General features: G+C 37.3%; 1 protein-coding gene across 1 annotated transcript; it reads left to right on the top strand.

The window, feature by feature from the left end:
• The first annotated feature begins 16,728 nt into the window (after window positions 1-16,728).
• Window positions 16,729-18,357, top strand: LOC132901860 (uncharacterized). The gene is made up of 2 exons (XM_060944764.1): window positions 16,729-16,819; window positions 17,318-18,357. The coding sequence occupies exons 1-2, from the start codon at window positions 16,729-16,731 to the stop codon at window positions 18,355-18,357; spliced, it is 1,131 nt and encodes a 376-aa protein (XP_060800747.1).
• Window positions 18,358-19,737: the final 1,380 nt, after the last annotated feature.

The following is a 19,737-nucleotide window of genomic DNA, read 5'->3' as shown; positions in this document are numbered from 1 at the left end:
AGCAACTCGACAATTACGTGCGCTTGCGCAACACGCACCGGACAACGCTAATGAACGTTGCATGTGTTCGTGTACTTGTACATTGTTATTATGCTTCGGTGACACTTTAAAGTGATACTTAAGTCGAGGTTTTTGATACAAAATGCCAATTAAGTTTGTTTTTTATTTAAATACGCGAAGTACGCCCATGAAAAATCCCTTTTAAATTTGTTCCCGCGGGAATCCCGGGAAAACCGTTCTTAGTGTTTTTTCTAGACCCAGCAGTTTGGATTGTGGGTGGAATTGCCAGTCAGCGTCCTCTTTAATGGCTTTGATATTTAAACTAAAAATATTTCAGTTTTTTTTTCTTCATCAATTAAACAGCTTATATTTTCCATAATTAATAAAGATTTTCATTGATAAAGAAACCTTGTAGTATTATAATTAAGTCACAATATCGCCTTTCCCTTATTGCAATACGGTCTTTATGGATTACAAGCACTGCCACACACTACGTTTTCCATACCACGAACTTCCATACTGGTCTTTTAGCTAAGATAAAGACATAATCCGTGCTATTTGCTTTCCCATGCCGTAAAGCAGTAGTAAAAGTCAATCAAGGGAAAGACTAATAAACTTCGAACTTTTCTTTAACGGACTGGCAACTTATGACTGTTTACATACATATAATCACGTCTATATCCCTTGCGGGGTAGACATAGCCAACAGTCTTGAAAAAACTGACAGGCTACGGTGAGCTGTTTGGCTTAATGTAAGAATTGATATTTAAATAGTGACAGGTTGCTAGCCCAACATTTACAAGATGTATCACAAGTTTGCAACCCTATTCTATAGTGGCCTTTTACGATATCCATGGGAACGAGATAGAGTGATCCTATTCTCTTTTAATTGATTCCAGGAACCACACGGCAACTGTTCGAATATCAATAAGCCATATAGCTGGGCGTAGCATTTAAATTTTTTCAAGACTGTTAGTTCTTGTATGTACGAGTATTAATATGACACTGTTTTCTCTGCGTGGATTAAATATAATTTCAATTAATCTAAAGAGAAACTTAATCAGTAACGGAATCCATTTAATACGAACTAATTGGTGTACTAACATAACCCGACATAACTATTACCACTTATGATACAATCAGTAATTAAATACTTACCGCACGCTTTCAAATTAGGGGTTAATGGCCGCCTCATTGTTGCATTGTTTTTTTTTTCAAAGTACAGTCAAGTGCATAGCGAACTGATTTGAATGTAATTTTATACAGGACTTTGAATTCAAGAATGAAGAAAGAAAAAGGAAAATAAACAAAAAGTATAATTTCGTATTCATATTTATTTTTCCTATTATAATGAAGTGCATGGTGTTTCCCGGCACCAATAGAAAAAAAATAGAACCATTCTTTCTCATGGATGTCGTAAAAGACGACTAAGGGATATGACTTTACACTTGGAATTCTTTTTTTAGGCGTTGGGAGAGGAACCTATATCATAAAGCCAAACAGCTGAACGTGGCCTATCAGTCTTTACAAGACTGGCTCTGTCTACCCCGCAAGGGATATACACGTGATAATGTGTATATATGCTTCTCTATCAAGTCGGTGACGTGGTTGTGAGCATTTCTAATAGGTGAAAATCACGATGTTTTATTTCGCGAGGTTTAAATAATCATGGACACAGTCTAAATAAAAAGGAGGCTAAAAATCTTAAAACGGAGATGATCGTTAAGACACCTGCAAATGACTTAGATAACTGGGTTTGTGGGTCTGTAAATATGATCCAAGCTGAGTTAGGTTCCCCTTAGGTGACCGGAGTCATACTGGAGTCGCTTTGTGGTCCGTAGCAATCGTGCATGGACATTGGAATGTAACTCTCTCCACACGTCCTCTGCTTCCTTCTGGCTATAGTCCTGGTTGCATCCTCACCACTCTGGAGAAGAGCCCTGGATATGAACCTTTGCAGGTAAACCTAACCCGTATTGGATCGGTCATGGTTACACATCCAGTTGCCTGAATGCGCAGGTTTCCTCACGATGTTTTCCACTTACCGTAAGAGCATCGGTTAATATTCAAACTAAAGTACATAACTTCGACGTCTTTTAGATAAATTTTTAGATAATATAATTTCTTGCACTAATTAATATAAGAAACCAGCATATGAACAGCAAAGTAAAGTTCGTTCACCGGAATGTTGCAAAGGGCTTGAGTTTCGAAACAGTCTTCAATTTCGCATTTACTTACTGGATAGCCTTGCAGCGATACTGTTAACATAGATAACCAAGTTGTATTTTAAAATAATTATTTTACTAACAGACCAACGAAATGACGTACATCGGCCCTCTTAGATTCTGCGAAATGAATGTGGGACGAACCTGCAAAAATTGCAGCTTGTGTAAAAAAAATATATTAAAAGAATGGGACTAGCATGATTTGAATGACCACGATGACAAAGATCGGCTAAATAAAACCGGTCAAATGTATAAATTTACATACATAACATCACGCCTCTTTCCCGGAGGGGTAGGCAGAGACTACCTCTTTCCACTTGCCACGATCTCTGCATACTTCCTTCGCTTCATCCACGTTCATTACTCTCTTCATGCAAGCTCAGCGGTTTCGGGTACTTTTGACCTGACCCTTAACCAGGATGTCCTTAATTTGATCAAGATACGTTCGTCTAGGTCTTCCCACTCCGACCTTTCCCTCCACACTCTCCTTGTATATCTGCTTAGTCAACCTGTTTTCATTCATCGTATAAATTTATTTATTTATTTAAACTTTATGGACGTAAAATGTACAAGAGGTGGACTTAATGCCACAAGGCAGTCTCTGCCAGTCCAACCTTTGGACCAAATCTTAATAATTGGTCTTTGAGCGCCTGGCGTCCCGATTGCATCGTCACCTCGCTGAAGTGGACTCAGAAGTTCGCCAATGACCACGATATCGCCCCTGTAGCACGGCTGCGGCGGGATTTTATCGCGCGATAAAAACGGCGTCGCGCGTGCCATGCTGTGACAAGTCAGGCTTTTTACATGTAGCGACTCATGTAAAAAGCCGCCGCTATCTTTGCAAGAAAAACAAACCCATATTGGATCATGGTTATAAGATGTTTTAGTTAAACATAGTTCAGTAATAAAATTTATGTGTAAATTAGAACAATATAACATAATTCATCTACATTTAACAAATTAATCTTTCCCAAAATTTTTACTACATTGATGTTCACTCCGATCTTCCGTATTACCATAAAGTTAATTTAAACTTGTAACATCTGACTTGAGGTTTAATCCACTGTACATAGCTTGACCAATATGGTACCGTATCAACGCGGGTCAAAGTCGGCCGCATTACGAGCACATGTGAATGTTCCTTCAAATTTGTAATAAAATAGACACTGGCCCTTTGGTCTACAATGAAAAATAAATAGACACTACAAAATACAATTCTATGACAATGATGGATTTATTTTATTACAGACTTTATCCGCAGCTTCGTCCACGTGAATTTAGCGCCATATACAAAAAGCGACGAATCTAAATTTAACACGACCTAAACAAAAAAGCGACGAAATTAGCATAACCTACAAAAAGCATCGAACTCAACGTAGCCTACAAAAAGCAACAAATTTAGCATTCAGTTATTTACAAAAACACTAAAACTATATAAAAAATCGTCAATATAAATTCATAGAATAAAATTCGTAAGAATGTCAATACATACTTTCAATTCATCAAACAGCTTGTTAGTCTTAAAATTGTACAAGAGATTTGAGTGTGCAATCATGATCATCATTATGCAATAAAAATTTTGTATTAGCAGCATTGTGTGATTGTGTATATTTCGTCATAGATTTGTTATTGCAGACGATACAATGTACTTCTCTCACGTTAAAATGGTAAAGGTAGTACGTTCATCAAGTTCAAGTGTGAAATTTAGGGAATATAAAATTAACGAAAAATTAAGAGTTTAATTTTTTTAAATCAGAGTACATGTGCTAAAGTACTTACTTATCAATTTGCTGCTACTAAGAACTTTGAATATTTATAGTCTATTATTAATGTGGAGCATATGAATAAATTTTAAAAAAATTGGTGCCCCTTACTGAGTCCCTATTCCCCACAATAAAATTATTTATTTATTTATTAATAGTCACTACACCGCAATGACAATATGAAATATAAATAAATAAATACGGGACAAATTATTCAGATTGGGTAAGCCTCGAAATAACTCTCGTAGGATTCGAACCCAGGACCTCCGGTTTCACAGACAAGTGCACTACTGCTGCGCCACAGAAGCCTTCGGCCGTCGAGAAAAGTCTGATTGCAAAGATTATACTGTGGCGACATCTCTACGCCACTCGTCACAACATCCAATCAAACAACTACTTTCAATCATCGCGAAGAAATTGACGCGCTCAACCAATAGCAGCGAAGAATCTAAGACGCGATTTTAAAAGATTTCAAGGATTGGAGCTATATATACAACCTCCGACACAACATCGTTGGAGCCGCGGTTCCCCAGGCATAACACCTAGCCTGGCGGAAGATCTTCCAATTGGTGGCGGTCGAGCCGAATCATCGCTACCGCTACAATACTTTACAGTTATAATAATTAATACCTTTTCAACTCTCAGTCAAACATTGAAAACATAGAAACCTGAACATATTAAACCACAATAATGAACGGAACATATCGATATACAAGTTATACAAGCACTCAGAGCAGAAAGTCAAACAAAATCTAATATCGCTCAACGCAACAAGTTTGGAAAATAGATAAAACTTTGCAGAATGTAATTAAATGCAACTAACGTCGTGAGCGTATCGGAAATGTGTCTGTTCGTCTGTACTGTAGTTTGTTGTGGACATATGTTTACGGAATCGCGTTCATCGCTACGGGGTAGACAAAGTTTTTTTGCAATAATATAGTTATTATCCGGTTGGAATTGTATCAAATCGCGTACTTAATATAATTATTATTTGGTAAATAATTTTAACTCACCTTCTGGTAAGGCAAAGCGGAGAATAACTAGGTTCTAGTATTACCTATGGAAAAACATACATACATATAGTCACGTTTGTATCTCTTGTGGAGTAGACAGGTTCTGAATTGAGATTCAAATATTGCAGTGACGAGTTGCAAGGCCATCGACTACAAAAGGAATCACAAGTTTATATCTAAAGCCTATCCCTTAGTCGCCTTTTACGAAATCCATGGGAAAGATATCGAGTGGTTCCATTTTATTGTGCCGGAAACGACGCTGTGTGGAAACTCGAACTTAAAATATAAATTCGCAGATAACTACTACTATAATAATTTCTGTGTTCAAAAGTGTTTGTGCCTCTTAACAATACATACATACATACATATGATCACGTCTATATCCCTTGCGGGGTAGACAGAGCCAACAGTCTTGAAAAGACTGAATGGCCACGTTCAGCTATTTGGCTTAATGATAGAACCGAGATTCAAATAGTGACAGGTTGCTAGCCCATCGCCTAAAGGAGGAATCCTAAGTTTATAAGCCTATCCCTTAGTCGCCTTTTACGACATCCATGGGAAAGAGATGGAGTGGTCCTATTCTTTTTTGTAATAGTGCCGGGAACCACACGGCACCTTAACAATACATTGAAACATATATAAACCACGCACTTTTGCCGAAAGGGTAGGCAGAGACCGATCTTTTCATTCGCCACGATGTCTGCAAAATTCTTTCGCTTGATCACTATCTTGATGCTAGCTTGCCGGTTCGAGATACTTTCGACCTTTCATTTAACAAAAAATAACATACATACATATATTCACGTCTATATCCCATGCGGGGTAAACACAGCCGTTCCGTAGTGCCGTGTAGTTCCCGATACCAATGGAAAAATGAATATGACAACTCCTATCTCTTTTCCATGGATGTCGTAAAAGGCGACTAAGGGATAGGCTTATAAACTTGGGATTCTTCTTCTAACATTCATGGAAATGAGAGGGAGTGGTCCTATTCTTTTTTTTTATTAGTGCCGGGAACAACAAAAAACAGAAAACATTCTTCTAAAACTAATGCACCTTATAAATTCTCTCCGTAAACAATATAGTCTCTGCATAGTTCCACAGTTTTAATTTCCTCACTGACAGCGGTGACACTTTATTAGAATCTGCCATCGGTCTCATATCCGATATTCATTGTGTAACTTTATGACATCGCCCGCCGGTAACCATTACAAGTACACTCCAAGTTTTATGTGGTTAGACACCCGTCGCTGGCAATTTTGTATTGTACGAAGCACCCAGTATTGCTTATTTGTTCACAAAAACCTATCCCTTTCTCCTCTTTGCGTTTAATTCAGAATGAATTTTTTTCATCTAGTCACGTCTATATCCCTTGCGGGGTAGACAGAGCCAACAGTTTTGAAGAGATTGAAAGGCCACGTTCAACTGTTTGGCTTAATGACAGGATTCAGATTCAAATAGTGACAAGTTGCTAGCCCATCGCCTAAAAGACGAATCCCAAGTTTAGAAGCCTATCCCTTTATGTGTTTCGTGCTTCAACATAGGGTTAACAAAACCATCCAAACTTAGAATCTCTTATACACATAATACAACATTGTATGAAGACGTTAATGCAACTAGTGTCATGATAGATGGATCGATGAAAGTTCACAAACTAGGTACACTGTCGCTAACAACATAACTGCCCCGAAACAACGCATGCTCAGTCAAGTATATAACCAACTTGATAGTATAACATCGTTACTGGATGGACTACACATTATGACTACACATTATGAATATGGAACAATGTTATCGAAAATTTTGACGAAAAGCAGTTTTAACTCAGCTTAAAGTCATAGTAATGTGATTTGGTATGACAAAAAAAGGAAAGGAATAATATTTAAAGTCGGGAATTCGGTGTTGTGCAGAAATTTCTACCTATTTGATTACCTATACAACCGATGCCGTGTGGCTCCCGGCACATTACAATGGAACCAGTATATTTCTTTTCCATACCAGACGTAAAAGGCGACTAAGGGAAAAGCTTATAAATTTGGGATTATTATTGTAGTCAAAAGGCTAGAAACCTGTCACTATTGGAATCTCAATTCTTTTAAGCCGAACAGCTGAACGTGGACTTTAAGTCTTTCCGAGACAGTTGGCTCTGTCTATCCCGTAAGAATATAGACGTGATTATGTGTATATTCTTACGGGTATCAGAGTTTGATAGCTGTTAGTGATATGGTACAGAGTGCCGGATGCCACTAAACGCGTTTCATGGCTATTCGGTTTCTTGTTCAGCCGGCGGAACTAACCGACAACTTACTTGCACAAGTCTAGCTTTTGTCAGCGACACCTATTATTTGTACCTACAATTATTTTTATGAATATACTTGAGAGAGTCCGTGAGTCCTCTTACTTCTTCTTCTTCTTTATCGTTACTTTTTCCCACTTACTACATGGGGTTGGCACAGTATGTTAGTTTTTTTCAATTACTTTGACAATTGCCATCTCACTGGCCACTCCCTTTCTACTCATATTATCCTTTTCGCCGTCCATCCATCTCTTTTTCGGTCTTCCCCTATTTCTTAAACCTTTCACTTCCATACCAGTCCTCCCATGTAAAACGAAAAAAATTGTTAACTTCGTTCCTGTCCCCGCAGAATTCCACGCGCGACGCCGTTTTCATCGCGCGAAAAACTATTGCTGTTTCGCTTTTTATTATAACGTAAAACGGGACAACGATAGTTTTTCGCGTCACGCTACGAGGTCGCGGGCTGGTTCCGTTAACTGGTAATTTAGAAATCCTCACTACCTAGAACGCTAATGGAACCTACATGCCTTATCTTATCATAAAAGATACATGCCTTAAGTTTTGAACCGTCACTCAGTAATAATAAAGGTATTGATACACTGTAATCATTTGAATGTTGCGAGGTATCTCATCTAGGGGTTTAGTATCCATAATTCATATTACTATCAATAATATTGTTGCCTTACTCTATTGGACTACCATTACCACACGGCTTTACATTAATGCCAGTACTATTAATAATTGTGTAGTTCTACCCTGTCACACGCCACATGGCTAAATGTTACGTTGAATTTTAATACATATGTGTATATTGATGATATTATTATTACGGTGTCAGTCACCTCATTTAGCAATTCCCAGTCATTCGGACTGAACACAGCCGTTGTCTGTTTGTTTATTACATCGTATTTCCGACGTACGATCAACAATGTTAATTAAGTTTTTGTCGTATGATATGAATTTGTGTTATTTGTTGCATGATAACTTTTTCAGGATATATTTACATACATATAATCACGTTTATGTTTGGTTCCCGGCACTAATACAAAAAAGAATAGGACCACTCCATCTCTTTACCATGGATCGCCTTTTACGACATCCATGGGAGAGAGATGGAGTGGTCCTATTCTTTTTTCTTCTCGTTTTTTCTTCTGTTCTTTTCGTGTGATTCCTGGCACCAATAGAAAAAGGAATCAGACTACTTAATCTCTTTCCCATAGATGTCGTAAAAGTGACTAAGGGATAGGCTTCTAAACTTGGGATCCTCCTTTTAGGCGACGGGCTAGCGACCTATCACTTTATATGAATATCAAATCTATCAGTAAGCCAAACAGCTGATCGTGGCCTATCAATATTTGGCTCTGTCTACCCCGCAAGGAATATAGACGTGATTATATGTATGTATAATAAATAAAACTTCAACCAAACAAATATGTATCACCAAAATTAGCATTAACAAAATCTCGCAGCCTGTAACTGAATACTTAAAATCGTGTAACCGAACACCTCAGTTTAATAAAACACGGAGAGCCATATGTTTCTGGGCTAATATTGAAAGGCGTGTTTACTTAGGGGAATACGTAATGAACGCACGTTCTTCACTCTACGGATATACACGTAAGGTATAATGTACACGGCAAAAAAAACTGTTACCGCATCACGCAACCGTATAAGCAAGTGAAGGAACTGTGCGAAAATGATAATCAAACATAAATTAGTATATTTCTAAGAGGTTTATATTCTTAGAAACTTTTTGAATTTTATACCTGTTTCCCTAAGTAAGTTTGTTGTAAGCCTTTTACACATACACACATAAATCTCGCCTCTTTCCCGGAGGGGGAGGCAGAGACTTCATCTTTCCACTTACCACGATCCTTGCATACTTTTTTCACTCCATCCATTTCAATTAATTTATAAATCGATTGCGAAAATAAATTAATTTAAATTCTTAGAAATCAGTTACAAAAATTATATAAGTAGGTTGTCAAATGATACAATAGCCCAACATGTAAATTTCTGTGCATCACGATTCATCATGACTTCTATTCCAACACGTTATGTTTGTCACCAGCAAGGCTAGCAAAGCACGCGCGACGCCGTTTTTACCGCGCGATAGACTTTCACTATACACTTTCAGGTAATAATAAAAAGCGAAACATTGATAGTTTACCTCGCAATTTATAACCGGCGTCACACGAGCCATGAAACATTACCTGTTCAGTACCCAGGGTTATTTAAGTCTGCATTTGTATTAACTTGCATTTCAAAACTTAAAAATAATTGTAAAAATAGTAACATAACGGTCAGATTAAAAAAAACAAATAAAATATTTTAGGATTCCTACCGGCAACTAAAAGTTGCTTCATCTACAAGTAACCTTAACTTGTTCAAGTCACTGAAGAATTTCCGCGGAAAATGGTTAAAGTTCAAACACGTGTCAAATTAAATGTTGTACAAATGTGGCAAAAATAGCGGAATGTTATTTAACTAACTGTATCGTTGTAAAAAGTTTCAGATTTTTGTCTATACAAGCTTTTGCCGGCTAGGTTACTCGCGTAGCACCATATCACAATTCCTCCTTTTTTACATACATACATACATATCACGTTCAGCTATTTGGCTTAATGATAGAATTGAGATTCAAATAGTGACAGGTTGCTAGCCCATCGCCTAAAGAAAAATCCCAAGTTTGTAAGCCTATCCCTTAGTCGCCTTTTACGACATCCGTGGGAAAGAGATGGAGTGGTCCTATTCTTTTTTGTATTGGTGCCGGGAACCACACGGCTCTTCTCCTCCTCCTTTTTTATTTCGCTTATTGTACATTAAGTCCACTTATTGAACTAAACATATATTTTTTGTTCAAATGATGTGCAAAAAAAATAGAGTAAAATCTATTGGGGGTAAGAATCTGCCTTTTTCCATGAATAAGCCATACAGCTGCACGTGACCGTGACCAAATCAGGTCTTCTTACCTCGTATAGGATGAAGACGTGATTACTTATATGTATATGAGCCGAGCGACTACAACATATGCCAGTTAATACAGTCGCCTGGTCAAGTTTATCTGAAGGCTGTACATAGGTTTCTTGCATCAACATTATAACCATAACTGTTCACATAACGGCCAGCTATTCGGCGTATATCCGCCATCACAATATTAATATAGGTCTGAGCTCCATGGAGATTTGCCCATTTGCATACAGCGATACGGTAATTACGTGTGACTTAGCGCGTGAGTAAATACCGAATAGAGATTAAACTTGGATTTTGATCGGTTAGTAAATATTCAAGGATGAGTTACGTATAATTGTGAATACTGATGTGTCAGCGAAGAAAAGAAGTGTGCCATCCCTACGACTACGTGGTTATAACAATCAAAAGAAGTGTTTTTTTAGTGTTGATTTATAATTTAATTATTGATCATCAAATCTACGTTACTGAAGAGAAAACGTTCATTAATAACACAACATAACACAACCATATAATTTTTCTTCTACTTGTCATTTAACATTACTATGCTAATAAAAATTATTTAAAACTGTCAAACGATCCTTGAAATATCGTTTTACATCAATGCAGACTAGCTGCTATGAGAAGCTGAACTTCATAATTTGATATTTACTCATGTAGTAACAGCTTAGAAGGGTGCGTTATGATTTAAACGCATTGCTCTTAAGAGATAAGAGTAGCCAAATTAGTATTTTGTATTCCAAATTTTGTGCATGTTTACTGAGGGAGCTAGGGTGCAACTTATGTCATTTTAACAGGGGTTGATATGGATTAATGGGGATTAGTCGGGATAATGACTAGGGTTAAAGTTTCGTGTTAATTTGTACTGAGTAGACTTAGTAGCCCTGCGATGTATTCTTTATCGCAAAATTCTGAAATAAGATATAGTAATGTGAAAGAAGATATAGTAGCAGAAATAGAAAAGGGTATGTAAAGAATGTTTGGTCATGTGAAGAGGATGAATGATACCAAATATACAAGGAGAGTGTGGATGGAGAGGTCGGAGTGGGACGGCTTAGACCGTACCTTGATTAAATTAAGGACGTACTGGCATACTAAGTACCCGAAACCGCCGAGCTTGCATGAAAAGAGTTATGAATGTGGACGAAGCGAAAGCAGAACGAGTATGCAGAGATCGTAGCAAGTAGAAAGATTTAGTCTCTGTCTACCCTTCCCGAAAAAAGGCGTGCTTTTATTATGTACATATACTTTTTAGAAAATTTTCCATCCATATCATTCCATTGACATGGTACGAGCATATGACCTTTCTTTATATTTTTGTTGTTTACCAAAGTGATTAGAAGTATAACAGAAGATTTAAGAGAAGTCTATTCAAGAGAATAGACACCGCATTGTATATAGGTGGAATCGCAGGTGCATTCAGAGCCCATAATTCGTACTTGACTACAAGGCAATGACAGTTTGTGAAGAACTTTTATGTCGTTGAAACATACACGATTACATGACTTTTCCTAATAGAATGTTTCAATTCGAAACTGTACACTGTATCATATTCCATGCAATTGGAGTTCATTCAACCGGCGTCTGTTGCAGTTTGCCAATACTGACACTGAAGTTATGTGACTAGAAGAAACATAAAAAAAAATTGTAAAATGAAATCAAAAAGTGTTTTTTTGAAGATGATCCACTAAGGTTCATAAAAAATTTGGAATTCTAGCAGCCGATGGACTAGCAACCAGTCACTATTTGAATCTCCGTTCCATTGTTATGTCATAATATATGTATGTATTTCAGTCCTTTTTAAAACTTTAGGCTATGTCTGCCCTCTGAGGTGTATCACGTAATTGATAAAGACATTATTTTGTGTACCTGTTCGTACACATGAATTAAATTCGTAACACATGAACTTGGCTCAATGTTTTACAATTGCAACGTAATTTTTACCGATCAAAGTTAATTAAAGCCGTGTGGTTCCCGGCACCAATATAAAAAGGAATAGGACCAATCCATCTCTTTCCCATGGATGTCGTAAAAGGCGACTAAGGGATAGGCTTACCCATCGCCTAAAAACTTGGGATTCTTTTTTAGGCGATGGGCTAGCAACCTGTCACTATTTGAATTTCAATTCTATCATTAAGCCAAATAGCTGAACGTGGCCAATCAGTCTTTTCAAGACTGTTGGCTCTGTCTACCCCGCAAAGAATATAGACGTGGCCATATGTATGTATGCAATAAACGTGTGTCATATCTTGGCAGTAAGTGCTCATCACGCATTTAAACCTTACGATTTTTACCGATTCGGCCACCGACGCTCAGTTAGTTAGTTCGTCGAGTAAATTCTTGTCATTTAATTCAATGGACATAAGTGTAGGTTTGTTTTCATGTCACGAAGAATCCGTGACGGGTGACGAGTGGCAACATCATTGCGGGGTGGCGAAACCCGATAGCTGTCAATGGAACCTTAAAAACTTCCGTATTTTGAAACAAGATGACACAGACCATAGCTAGCGCTTCTGAATATGGCTGCATAGTATATGTTTTTGCAACTTTCTTATAAAAAAACACAGACCAAAGCTAGCCACCCAAAAGTTGACTGGAAGAGATTGCATTAACGATAAGTCCGCCTTTGTACCATCTATGTCTGTTTCGTGCTATTTTGTATATTTTACCCTTATGGTGCAATAAAGAGTTTTATCTATCTATCTCTTTCTATCTAAATAAATAAAGAGGACACTGACTAATTGTCTAACATATCAACGCTAAGCCCACACAACTGGGTAAGAGAGAATTTCCCTAAAATTCCCGCGGGATTCGTAGTTAACTTGCACTAGATGAATGTAAATGTGTATTTCCTTAAAATAATAAAAAATAAATCAAATCGCTCGTAAAATAATCGTTGTGCGAAATGAAACGTACGGCGGATCAGATGAAAAATTGGAGTGTTTTCACGAATGTGAACACAGCTTAACATTTCACTTTTATCTCTGAACATCTGATCGGTTGCCCTGTATTGAATGCGACACCCTTCTGTTCGCACCCTATTGAAGATTTTTACTCTTCAAGACACGACTCCGGTATGTACTTTTTTATATTTTTACATAATTAATCAATTTTAATTGCTCTAGTGTCATGTGGTTCCCGGCACAAATAAAATAATAGGACCACTCCATCTCATTCCCATGGATGTCGTAAAAGGCGCCTAAGGGATAGGCTTATAAACTTAGGATTCGTCTTTTAGGTGATGGGCTAGCAACCTGTCACTATTTGATTCTCAATTCAATCATTAAGCCAAATAGCTGAACGTAGACCACGTTCATATCAATCTTTTCAAGACTGTTGGCTCTGTCTACCCTGCAAGGGATATAGACGTTATTATATTTATGTAGGTATGTTATTTCTAGGTACGAGATTGGACGTCAAGTTTGAAATATTGTTTATTCATTGGTGTGAGTATAGTGAGACAAACAAACACAAAATGATTCCCTTGGAACGGTGTCTAACATTTGGACTTGGTATTCAAATAAAACGTTTACAACATCCACGGGAAAGAAGAGGAATTCAAATAGAATATAAATTATTTTATAAAATCTAATTCATTTAGATGATAAAGACACAATACTAATACAAAATACTAAAAAATATATCACGCGAAACTTTATTTTATCGATACACAGAACAAAGAAAAAGAACACTGTAAATGTCTTCTTTAAAAAATAGGCACATGCCAAAGACGGTACGTGTAATTTCACTCCATTCTCTATGTTTTACATTCCCTCCCATCCCTAGGGAACGCTTCGACTGAAAGCCAGTTATTTCTTGCATTCTGTACTAAATTCACAGTTAGGAAATTGAATTTTTCGAATTCCACCTCTCAAGATCCCCGGCCAGTCTATTTTGGCCTGCCTCAACTCACTTTCTCTGCAATAAATGGTTAAAAAAGGGTTGTTTCTTAGTAAAATTGGGGGTCTATGTATTTTGGGCGTATAACATGTTGTGCTTGCCTAAAGAAGGAACGGGGAGGTGAAAATCGCCTAAGGTGTTATTTTTTGGTCGTCATAGAAAATCAATAAGCCGATACACGTGATACTAGGGTAACGGTTTTCACTTCATTTGCATTCGGTATCGTATTAGTTCACCGAATTCTTCAGGCATGTAAGAATTTCCCAAGTGAGAGAAGAGATAAAAAGGTTGCTCCTCTACTTTATTAATTATTTTATATTACTTTTTTGCCCCAAAACAAAAATCCTCAATCGTCTGGCAAGACCTCTGAAACGCGTAAAGATACAGAAAGAAATGACCTACTACTACGATATTTGATATGGGCCTCCGGTATGACACATATCTTCGGGGTTACCCTATTCATAGTTCTAAGGTTAAAAAAAAATAGTCACTTCATTTAGAGTCTGAAGCTTAACTTATAATCGAGGAACACCGCAGAAAGTCCAAAAATCTTATTACTATCACCCCATACCTAAGACCACGCCTCTGTCCCGGAAGAGAGGCCGCTGTTAATTATTTCTATTACAAATTTAGTTTATTCCCAAAGTTTAAGGTCTCAATCTTAAATGATTGCTACAAACTGAACATCATTTACTTCTATTCCATTCAATCTCTTCACAATTTTAGACTTTAAATAATTCTAGTTCTTAACGGATCTGCTACACTAACGTTTTCAAACATAATTCAACACTCTGAGCACTTAAAATAACTACTATTTATGACTTAGAAAATTCTTGAGAATTTCTATCTCATTTTCTGTAGCATACATCATACTTCAGTAGACATTATATTATGGGCCCACAGTATTCATCATAAGTCTAGACGTTATACAGATTATATTTCTCTATAGTGAATAGGTAATATTAGTAGAATAAATAAAATATAGCCAATATTTTGCGGACGAGACTATTATGGCCGCATAAATTAGGAAGAAATAGCTTAGTTCACTCTTCATAAATTCATAAATCACAATTCATAAAATATTAAAAATAACAGAAAGGTTTTTACAAATTCTGAATACTGATTATGATGCAAAAGTTTGGTAATATGAAGAGAATGAATGAAAATAAGTTGACAAAGCACATATAAAAGTATCAACGTTGAAGTGGAAAGGCATAGAGAAACGTACCTTGATCGAATCGAGGACGTTTTGGCAAAGGCCAGGTCAAGGGTACCCAAAATCGACGAGCTTGCATAAATAGCTTGCATGAATGTAGATAAAGCAAAAGATGTTACCGGAGATTATGGCAAGGAGAAAAATGATATGATAATCTCCGCCTTCACCTCCAGATTCAGCTATTTGGCTTAATGATGGAATTGAGATTCAAATAGTGACAGGTTGCTAGCCCATCGCCTAAAAAAGAATACCAAGTTTGTAAGCCTATCCCTTAGTCGCCTTTTACGACATCCATGGGAAAGAGATGAAGTGGTCCTATTCTTTTTTGTATTGGTGTCGGGAACCACACGGCATTTTTCCTTGATCTACATAAATGTATAAAGAATTAAAATAAATGGGCACTATATGCAAACTCCAATCTGAAATGAAGCACCCGCAAGCGGAAATGCATAGCTGCGGTTGCGTGTCGCGCGGCGCCGGCAGCGCTGTAATTGAGTGATTTGCAGACGAAGTGTTCCGTTTCTTTGTGCTATAAATACAATGTTTCTTTATCTGATTTGAATTATGTTATTTTTTCTACAAGAGATGATAAGTATGTTTGAATATGATTTGAATCTTTCTTGTAGGAGTAGGTAGAGACATCTTTATACTTGCCACAATTACCTACTTAGCTTGCCACATAGAAATAGATGTTTTTAAATCTGACAAAAAGTTTCCAAAATGCTATCTCTAAAAATATCTTATATCAAAAAGTTCCAGGCTTTATTCCTTCCATCTTAGCAAGAATACAATTGCGTACATAAAAAATAAAACACGGAGAAACAAATCCCAAAAAACACGCACCTCCGTAGTTCGGCTACAAGTAGGACGCCATAAACGTACTGTCCCAAATCTCATATTCATACGTCGTGCCGCACGACCTAAGAAGTTTATTGCTCGAATTCTAGCAATAGGCGACGTGCCTTAGCATTTTTTTCTGAATTTCATTCTCGCTTACATATTTTTTTGCGGGTACACAGAATTTAATTTACTACTTGGATGGAATATCAGCGAATTATATTACGACGTTGCATCCTCGAGATTTATTTATTCACTAGGTAGTACACTTCTCATTGTACTAGGCATCGCGCACAAATAGTTCAGATATAAAAAAAAAAATCTGAAATAAAAGGTAATGAAATGATTAATATCGCCCCACCCCTAGCTCCCGAGCCGTTGCGCCCGATTGTGTCAAACTTCATTCGCTTTCTTTGTGCGGGCATCGCAACATCGTATCCGTTATTTTTTATGAAAAAATAAATAAAGGTATTTTATCTCGTGGAAGTGTATTAGAAGTGAAGTGAAAGATGGGAAAGAGAAAACACAAGGATTGCCACTCAAGGAAAAGGCGAGAGAAGCGTCGACGGTATTCGGATTCGTCGACATCGTCAACCGAAGGTCAGGAATTTAAATTTTTTCTACCTTGTTTGCAATGGATTACTATTATCATAACAAAATAAATACACATGTCCATAACAGACTCTAATTGGATCATGAATACATTTAATTTTTTTCTTCTACCGTCAAATTAGAAACATTTTTTCTATTGTTCCTTATCTATTGCTCACGCGATGAAACTTCGTTACGTAAACAAGTAACGTTTGTAAGATGCATGCATAGGAAACTAACCTTTATTTCAAGGACAAGAAATCACCTCATACAACTATTTTAAATTATTACGGGTTATGATACCTCGTGACGCGCGCACGAGTATAACTCTAACATAGTCTAGCGACGTAACGGGCTTACGTTCCATGACTTTAAAAAATATCATAATTATTTTTTTTAGCTAATATGGTTACACATCATGTCGTGCACATGGCATATACCATTCAGTCCAGCGTCATAACGTGCTTATGATCAGAGACTTAAAATATATTTTCTGTATTATTACAGATGAGCGTGGTCAAAACCATCATAATTCATATCACTACGAAAACCCGCCACGATACTATTCTGAACGGGAACCACCACGGTCCCCTAATATAGATTATGAGTACCCTAATGTAGACGACTCCGACGCTTCATCTGGGGTAGCTCATGAGCCCGTCGTGGACACTGTGCCCACAACCAGCAACGAGCTGTCAATGCACGTCTCTGGAGAGCCTCAACCAGGCCCCAGTTCTACCTTGGTCAGTACAACTCCTGGCGGAAATACAGACACTGGTCCGCTACCAACGGAAATTTTAGAAGCGCTCGGAGATCCCAAAAGCAAAGAGGAAGTATTTGGACCAAAAATCCCAAAAGATATTTCTATACGTTGGGGACGGATCTTGGTAGACGGCCTCACCAAAGACCAAAAACAAAGTATCCTAGAGAAGTCGTTAATACCTGATAACTTTCGATTAGCAAAGGCACCGATATTAAATCCGGAACTAACTCCCGTGCTAAATGAACAAGCTCGCAATCGGGACAAAGCCTTAGAAAAATCGCAAAAACAACTAGGTGTCGGTATATCTCGTCTAACAAACCTCGCATCCAGTATCATCGAAGGAAATAGTGATAAAATAGAATTATTACGACAAGTTTCGGAAGCAAGTCAAATATTTTTAGACTTGCACTACGAAGATACTAAGAGAAGAAGAAAATTAGTGGCGTCGTCGCTCGACAAAAAATTTCTTAACATGATTACTGACGTTAAAAGGGACACGTTTCTGTTCGGAACCAACTTGGGTGAAAAAATAAAAGCTTCAAAAACAGCGGAAAGATCTGGGCTGCAAATCAAGCGCAATGATGCTCCCACAACATCCTATAAGAGGTACAATAACCAGGGAAATGCGAGGGGCCCACCCCGCTCGATGATTCAACGCGCATACAGGCAGGGTGGGCAGAAGAACCGTTACCAGACATCGAACCGGCGAGCCCTGCCGCCAGCCCGCGATCGGCAACCGCGAGCTCCGGCCAAACCAACCGACAAGAACTCCAAGGCTCAGTAGAGGTACTACACCTTGAACTACCCCATGCAGGTAGATTACGTCATTTTTATAAAAAATGGGTTTCCATTACAGATGACCCTATTATTTTAAGCTATATATCAGAAGGTTACATCATACACTTTGACGGTCCTGTTGTCCAAAAAACTACACCAATAAATAACAATTTTAGCTTAACTGAAATTAGTCGGCTAAACACAGAAATACATAAATTAAAAGAATTGGGAGCTATTGTTGAATGCCAACCACATCCGAAACAGTTCTTATCAAAAATATTCCTTACTCCAAAACCGGATGGCTCATATCGCTTTATTCTTAATCTAAAAAACCTCAACAAGTTTATTCCTCATACACATTTTAAAATGGAGGATATACGAACAGTTACAAAATTAATGACCCCGCAGTGTTTTATGGCTACAGTTGACCTCAAAGACGCCTATTTTTTGGTACCTATGAATAACTACTGCAAAATTTTTTTTCGATTTAAATTTGACAAATTATACGAGTTTCAATGTCTCCCGTTTGGTCTATCTACAGCACCGCTGGTTTTCACAAAGCTGTTAAAACCAGTAGTTACTCATTTGCGATCTCAAGGTCTAATAATAGCTATATATATAGACGATATATTATGTATAGGATCTACATACAATGAATGCGTTAACTGTGTCACAAAAACAGTAGAATTACTTGAATCGTTAGGATTTATTATAAATCTTAAAAAGAGTAAACTGAAACCGTCACAATTACAAACGTATTTAGGTTTCGATCTAGATTCTACAAAAATGAGTTTATTATTACCCCAGAAAAAACGCCAAAAAATTAGAGACCTAGTACTTAAAGTACAATATCAAAAATCAATTGTAATTAGAGATTTCTCTAAACTGTTGGGATTACTATGCTCGGCCTGCCCAGCTGTTACATATGGATGGCTGTATACAAAGTGCCTCGAAAGAGAAAAATTTCTTGCACTGCTTAAATGTGATAATGATTATGACAGGGTCATGTCATTAAAACCTCACTTAAATAATGACCTCTCTTGGTGGATCAGTAACATAATGAATGCTAGTAATCCTATTCGCGAGGGAAAATATGCCATCGAAATTTATTCTGACGCTTCATTGACAGGTTGGGGAGCTGTTTGTAATAATGAGAAAACTAGTGGTTTTTGGGACACAGACGAAGCTAAACAACACATCAATTGTTTAGAATTATTAGCCGCTTTTAACGGTCTTAAATGTTTTGCGAATTCCTTAAGTAATTCAGAAATATTATTACGCATTGATAATACAACCGCTATATCATACATTAACAGATACGGTGGCGTTCAACATGAACACTTGAGTAATATTACGCGAAAGATTTGGCGGTGGTGCGAAAAACGCC

This window comes from Amyelois transitella, chromosome 6 (genome assembly GCF_032362555.1).
Source record: "Amyelois transitella isolate CPQ chromosome 6, ilAmyTran1.1, whole genome shotgun sequence".
NCBI lineage: Eukaryota > Metazoa > Arthropoda > Insecta > Lepidoptera > Pyralidae > Amyelois > Amyelois transitella.
Note: the sequence above shows the minus strand (reverse complement) of the source record. Positions and strands in the feature narration are given on the sequence as shown.

What these genes read in the sequence shown, in the direction of transcription:
- LOC132901860 (XM_060944764.1), top strand. Translation starts at nt 16,729, where the DNA reads ATGGGAAAGAGAAAACACAAGGATTGCCACTCAAGGAAAAGGCGAGAG. An exon ending in GTCGACATCGTCAACCGAAG is followed by an intron (nt 16,820 to 17,317) that starts GTCAGGAATTTA and finishes GTATTATTACAG; the next exon opens with ATGAGCGTGGTCAAAACCAT.